At 38.7% G+C, this 7578-nt stretch overlaps 1 protein-coding gene across 2 annotated transcripts in view; it reads left to right on the forward strand.

The window, feature by feature from the left end:
* slco1c1 (solute carrier organic anion transporter family, member 1C1) overlaps positions 1-7578 on the forward strand; it is a 36580-nt gene that overhangs the window by 21600 nt on the left and 7402 nt on the right. For both annotated transcript variants that reach the window (XM_036214894.1, XM_024276852.2), the window contains exons 4-10: positions 87-219; positions 1630-1751; positions 1831-1977; positions 2573-2671; positions 3490-3738; positions 4353-4517; positions 5381-5576. In XM_036214894.1, the coding sequence (XP_036070787.1) occupies positions 87-219; positions 1630-1751; positions 1831-1977; positions 2573-2671; positions 3490-3738; positions 4353-4517; positions 5381-5576 (1111 nt within the window). The remainder of the gene's footprint in view (positions 1-86; positions 220-1629; positions 1752-1830; positions 1978-2572; positions 2672-3489; positions 3739-4352; positions 4518-5380; positions 5577-7578) is intronic.

Here is a 7578-nt window from a genome sequence, read left to right on the forward strand (position 1 = left end):
TCCTTTACCAAGGTCAACATTTTTTTTTTTTTGCTTACTTGCAGTGACATAATTCATGACAACTTTTTGTGGTTTCATCCCTGCAGGCAATCTACTGGTGATAGCTTTTGTGAGTTATTTTGGCGCCAAACTCCACAGGCCAAAGATCATTGCTATGGGTTGCGTACTGATGTCTATTGGGACCTTCATCATCGCTCTGCCCCACTTTATCATTGGACGGTGAGTAGAAATTTGTCTATTTTGTCATTCTTCATACACCTAATAAGTATATGGTACTATCACAGTAGGATCATGATAGATCCGGGTTGGCAAACTGCAGTCCTGGGACTATATGCAGCCCGTTACACTATTTAATCTGGCCCACAAAACTGGAAACTATTGATAATCCTTATTGATTTTTAATTCAGGCGTCTCCCCCTAGATGGCGCACTACAAATACATTGACCTTTGTTTAGGTGCAGAAAGTTCTTGTAGTGTTGGAATTCTTGTATCTGGCAGTCCAGATACACTGCTTTTTACATATGGCACTTGAAATGGGCAGCCACTGTCCGGAGACATTTACGGATTGTCCAGTCAGAGCTGCTGCTGGACGGCGATTCCGGCTGCCACCACCCTGCGGCCGCCCAGCTTCTTAACAGCATCACCCTGACTGACGCCTGATGGCTGCCATCTACATTCGTAACCCCGCCGCATGGTGGCTGTTGTATTTGTATTTTTTGTCCTGAAGAACCTTAACTCATCAATACATTTGGCAATAAAATAAGAATAAAAGTCACAGTTTTGAAATATGGATTCCAAAGTTGTACTTTGGTGCAATGGTTAGCGCTCTCGCCTCACACCAAGATGAAGTCCTTTCTGTGAGTTTGAATATTCTCCCTGTGCACATGCGAACCCACATGAGTGGGTTTTCTTCAGGGACTCCTTTTTCCTCTCACTGTCCAAAAACATGCTTCATAGGTTGTGAATGTGAGTAAGAATGAGTGTGTGGTTAAGTGACAAACTGGCAATCAGGGTGTACCCTGGCTTCGCCCTCGAGTGGCCGGGTTGGGCTCCGGAACCCCCATGACCCTGAAAGGGACAAAACTGGTTTAGGAAATGGATGGATGGGTTCCAAAATGTTCTGTTTTCAAACAGAAGTAAAGCATATTTTTGATTAAATTCCATGTTATTTCCTTCTCCCATGATCTGCACTGAAAAAAAACTAATAAGATTTACTTAAGAAAATCCTCGTAACAATTTGCACTAACAATTATTGATTAAATTTCACTGCATTTATGAATATAAACTTAACTTATTTACTAGAAAATTCTATGTATTTGCACAATATTTGAATTATTATGTAAATATTATGAGGAATAATTAAGTATATATTACTGATGCAAAAAGTTTGTTTTTTCAGTGTGGGTAACCAAAACACTCCACGCCTCTGCTCCTGCTGACCTTTCTGTCAAATTTTAGAACCCTTTGTGGCCCACAAGTCAAAAAGTTTTCACACCTCTGTGATAGATGCTTAAGTAGCTTCATCGCCTCATCCAGAACTTTCAACTTTATGAAAGGCTCCACAGAGCTCATGTAGAGAAGTTAAGAAGTTTGTTTTTGGCTTTAAGTTTGTTGTATTGCTGTGTTCAGCTATGAATATGAAACGTCAGTGCGGTGGGATGAGAATTCAACACTCAGCCCGGCGCCTTGTCGGGCGGGTTTGCCAGCAGAGCTGACACAAGACGGCAAACGCCTTCAAGAACAATCCACAGGTAACTGTTAACGCACAAGCAACAAATATAACTCTCAACACTTGGATGGAAAGATGATTCTTCACACTCTCTCCTGCAGACTGTGAAAGTGAGTCTAATCTGTCAATGTGGATATATGTACTCCTGGGAAATGTCTTGCGAGGGATTGGAGAGACACCCGTCCAGCCTTTGGGGATCTCCTACATCGATGACTTTACTACTGAGGAAAATGCTGCACTGTATGTTGGTAAGAAGCAACCAATAGGTCTGTTTTCCACCAGTTTTACCAAGAAAAGCGAGTGCTTTTTGCACGTTTTTTTTATCTGCATGTCAGTATGGGCAGATCCAGTCTGCATGGCATGGATGATTAAAATAATCTTACAAAAGGTAAGGCAAGTTGAAGCTATTAGGCATCACAAAGGTTGTCATGGTAGCGAGTACTGTTCATGGCCTGTCACCATGCTGCTATAGGTCAGTAGATTTTGTGAGTGAGATGTATATGGAGTGTGTTCTGTTCTAAAAGCCTTTTACGTCTATAGCTGGGGTTCTCTGCCCTTGAGTGACCCTAAACCAACAGTTGTATCTGTTTCTGAATGAAATGGACGTTCATCTCAATTATGATCCTAGTTATTTTCACATAAACTTCAGGATACACAATGACAAATACAACATGAATCAATATAGTAAAAAGAACATTCAACCTCATTTATTGAGTCCTTTGAATTTCCTTCTGCTTTCAATAGCCTAAAATCTGAGAGTTTAATATTGACTATTATTGCGAAAGATGATAGCAATTTTTCTGTTTAGCTAATGTATTTTTTTCTGTGTCGTTCAAACCCAAGGCTGTGTGCAGACTATCTCTGTTGTTGGTCCCGTGTTTGGATATCTACTGGGTTCCCTTTGTGCCAAAATCTATGTGGACATTGGATTTGTCAAAATGGGTATGTTTACCTGCATGTCACCTGCACTTTTAAATTAAAACATGTCTTATAATCATTACGATCCTTGTTAAAATTCTTTATTTGGTTGAAAACTGTTGGCCTTTTTGCTAAAAACTGCATGATCATAATTAAAAGACCATGGGGAACAATTTCACAATAAATCCAAGTATATTTGGAGTGGGACTTTAACAAGTGGTTGCCTCTTATACTGTTGTAGCATCAGCAGCACTTTAGAAATAACTTTACTATGAACTACTGCAATTAAAAGAAACTCTTTACCCAAAGAACGTTAAGGTGGTGAGTATCTTGAGACCCTCAAACACACCATGCATCAATTTTACTACCATCAGCAGACCAAAATGGGGGGAAAACAGTGTCTTTTTTTCATTTGTAAGTGGATGACAGTTAGCAGGTGCCTCCTCAGTCCTCCAGACAGCTGCAGAGGATTAGCATCCATCAGCTAATGAGGAAGACCAGCTGAGACAGATGAAGGACAAAGCTATCTGACAGCTATAATCAAATAAGGTGCAATGGGAGACAGAAAAGGAGGAAGAGGGAGAAAATAAAAAATGCAACCATAGGTAGACACTTTAAAAATATGTGTGCAGATTAAAAAATAAAAGAAAATATTTAATGGATGATTCAAAAAGTTTGTCCCAAATTGACTTTTAATGAGTACACTGTTCTAAGAAGTAGCAATCATGTGTGATGTTCATAGGTTTCATACGAGTAATACAATTTGTTTTATCAACAATTTATGGCTATTTACAATAAATGTCATATTTCCTCACTCTTCCCTTCCTGTATCCCCGATACAGAGTCCATTACCATCACCCCAGCTGATTCCCGCTGGGTGGGCGCGTGGTGGCTGGGATATCTCATAGCTGGAGTCATCACTCTACTTTCTGCCATCCCTTTCTGGTTTCTGCCTCGCTCTCTTCCCGTCCCTGGGCCCCACGTTCAGCGGAAGGTCAATAAAGAGCAGAAAGGCTTCATGAAGGACCCCCCTCATTTAAAGCAAAAATATACAGCAAATGAACATACCAGTTTTGTGGAGATGGCAAAGGGTAAGCTTTGATAAAGAAGTGTTCAGTCATTTGTTATCAAGTATTAAGGTATGAAAGACTTGGCGTCATAAGCTGTGTTTACATGGACCAAGTAATCGGAATAAACGGCGGATCAGAATAAAATGCAAACACGCCATTCGGAATACTCTGACCCGATCAGACCCATTCAGATCAAAATTTCCTTCCAGTCAAGATAGATGGTTAAGTCAATTGTTGATCCGATCTTGGCGCATGTTAACATTCTGAGTGTGGGTCATTACTGCGCTGGATTTTATGTTGGCTTCCCAGAGGAGAGTTCGGAGCGCAAAGCAAAAAAAACGCGCATAAAAAAAATGTGAACACGGTAGAATGTGGAAGGTAGAAAAACACTTCAGGCCTTTTAAGAAGGTAGTAAAGCACAATACAAGTATTCGCCATTTACCATTTTCATTTAAAGATCAAGTGACATAATTAAGAAATGATCAATCCTGGATAATTTTTAAGTCATAGGCCTTTACCAAATGGCCATATCTCCCAGCTCTAGTTGGCAGGGGCTGGTGCTCAGTGTTGTGGGTCAACTCTGGCCCATTTTGCTGAAACCAGAACTCTTTTAAACTGTCCTTGTCCCTCCACAGACTTTATTCCAACTCTGCGAACTCTGCTGGCACACCCCGTGTATCTGGTCTACCTGTGTGTGACCGTCATCCAGCTGAACTCTCTCATCGGCATGGTCACATACAAACCCAAGTACATAGAGCAGCACTTCAGGCAGTCTGCCTCCAAGGCCAACTTTCTGATGGGTATGCTGCATGTTTCACAAATATTTCTCTGTATCCCATGAATTATTAGTACAGTGCATTAAGGGAAATCGCCAGGAAGCAAAGACCACAGGAAGCTTTCTTCCCCAGCTCCATTTGAGCTGCAGAAGGATTTCCTGCGCCTCCTTGGTTTGCTCACATTCCAGCATCAATATTCAAACTAATTACAGGGAGGGAGTTTTCAAAATCTTAATTTAAAATCAACTGAATTATTTAAAAAGATTGTCTTGGCACTTGATCAGATTGGAGCAAAATGGTGTAAAATATATAAATAGAATTTTCTCATTTTTTTTACTTCAATAAAATGATTTAAATAGTTGCTCTGACAGCTTTATAAGTTAACATTTCTCCACTTAAACACAGTTACATGTTGTATTTGTGTTGAGGTCAGAACTACAGTTTTTGCAGCTTCAATTTAAACAATAGATTAAGATAATGAATGTTGTCAATGAATTGTTGAAGTTTGTCTAATGATTTTATTACATACCGAAGCTGAAGAGGCTTTGTGAATTCTAGAGCTGCTTTGCACATGAAATGAAATATGTAATGACGTTCACAGTGCAGATTCATGTGGTCTCATTAAGCAAGATTCCCGCTCTTGCTCCATATGAAAGAGAATACAATATTAGCGACCAGAGCTGATGATGCACTAAAGATCAAAGACAGTGTCCGCCATTGATGCTAATTAGAAGTCTAGAAACAAAAAAAATACATAAAGGTAAAACGTATTTTAAACAATTATTCCAATTATCAAGCAGTTTATTTGGTTAAGTTGTTGAAATGTCCGTTTAACTGTTCATCCTAATGGAAAAGTTGATTGGGAATCATTGGTCTTCATGTTCTAGGAGTGATCAATATTCCTGCTGTGGCTCTGGGTATGTTTTCCGGTGGGTTGCTGATGAAGAGGTTTAAGCTCAACATCATGGGAGCAGCCAAGTTTGCTTTCAGCACTTCCCTGATCGGTTACGTCCTGTCAATGTTCTTCTTCGCCATGAGCTGCGAGAATGCCAAGGTGGCCGGGGTGACGCTGTCATACGATAGGTGAGTGATCAACTGCTGTGACCGTACGCTTTGAATGACGGTGATGGAGTAGTCCAAATGCAGTCAAATTAAATTAATTAATTTATTACATTAACCTGAAATAGAAATCAACAAAAAAGTAAAGAAAATAGGACAAACCAGGGGTGAAGGGGGGCAAACCCCCAGCAAAAAGCCCTACCCCCACTTTCTCCCCAATTTATATTAGTATTATTATTGACAACGATTTAGAAATCAATACAAGCTTCTTTAAGTATTCCAAAAAAATAATAAAACTAATATTTTAAATAATAAAATATAAGACAAAAATAAAACTATTTGAAATACTCACACTAACGTGAGTCTTGTGGCAGAGTTTCAATGTTAAGTCAATGTACAGACGCGATCTGAGGTCTAATGGCGTGATTTCGCCACGTCAACCAATCAGGGACTCAGATTTGGGCACTTGACGTTTTCAGTAACTTGATCAAAGGGTAGAAATAAAGATTTAATATGGTGAGGATTTTTTGTCTTGAACTTCCATCCATTTGCCACCTTTTCAAAGTCTTCTGCCCCACCCCCATCCCTGATAACATTTCTCGCTCTGCCACAAACTGAAAATCAAGCTCCTACTTACACTGAGGTTATTAAGCTATAAAGCAGTTTAGCAGATCAAAAATAGAAAATGGGTGTTAACGTGGAATCTGAGGGAGAAATCCTAAAAACTGAACATAACCTGAAGGCATGACCTAAATAACCCGAGGAACCGGCACAAAGAAAACTAAACCAATCTTCAGACCCAGATCTTCATGAGAAATTCCCCAAAACATTCTGTTTTTGGTTTTAATCCATCTATAGCTGGGAGACAAGACAAAACAGACACGTTAAATGTCCAAGCAGGATTCTGTGTTGTCTTTGAGTGCATTTTGGTGTATCTATAGACTCATTGTTTTGTACTTCTGATAATATAATTTTAAACACCCACAGCTTCATTTTCTCTCACATCAGATACATTCCATTAAAGGGGCCATATCATGCTTTTCTTAAGTCTTTCAGAGTAAGCAATATCCATATATAATCATATATTACCTTTGGAACACTAAAAAAAAACAATTATTTATGAAAAATATGGGTTATTTTGTGAGTTTTTTTTCCTACCCGGAAGAAAGACACTTTAATCTCTGAGGCTCCACCTTTTCGCTGCTTGTGGGTGCCGCAAATTTCATCCGAGAGCAATCCTCGTCAAGTGTCTGAGCTTTACAAAAACAAACAACATCTGAACTTTTGCAAAGATGGATGTATATCTGCCTTTAGTAGCTCTGGCCATCGCTGCGCTGGTTGGGTCTAGCGGCTAAGCTAGCTGAGTGGCGAAAAACAGCGAAATTGGGTATTTCTGTGAGTTCTGACAGCGCAGACTATTACTGAAAGAGGTTGTTCTCACTTTGTGCAATTAATTTGTGAGAAAATCTACTCATTTTCGTGGGTTGGGAGAGGCGTAAGTTTTTAGAGGAATACTCAGAAATCCAAGAATAGATCAAAATACCGCTTTGTGATTGTTTATAGTGAAGAATGAACAGTATGAAACACTTACAAGCTCAAATAGTTGTTTTTTCATTATATAGGCCCATTAAACTTTCTTTACTTTGTCTGCGCTCCTTTTCACTATGAAAGAAAAGGTATTAGTTCAACCAATCAATTTATTATTTATACCTTTGAAACGAGGAGCAACCAAAGTGCTGGACAGAAAATAAAATAGGAATAAAATTATATGAAAGTTAAAAACAAAAAATAAACAATTATTTCACTGAAACAATAAAAACAGTTAACCAGTAAAAGCAATAAAAAATAAAAACGAAATAACAATAGTTGTGCTTAGTGATGTCAATATCTTTTTTTTATATTCTAGAGGAGACCAGAATTTTTAACAGTTGGCAAAACTTACATTTGTAGATTAAAAATTATCTTTTTTGATTTTTCTTGATGTAAAAAAGCAAAAAATTGCTAATCAAATACAAAATTGCCCTGT

Source organism: Oryzias melastigma, linkage group LG13, assembly GCF_002922805.2.
Source record: "Oryzias melastigma strain HK-1 linkage group LG13, ASM292280v2, whole genome shotgun sequence".
NCBI lineage: Eukaryota > Metazoa > Chordata > Actinopteri > Beloniformes > Adrianichthyidae > Oryzias > Oryzias melastigma.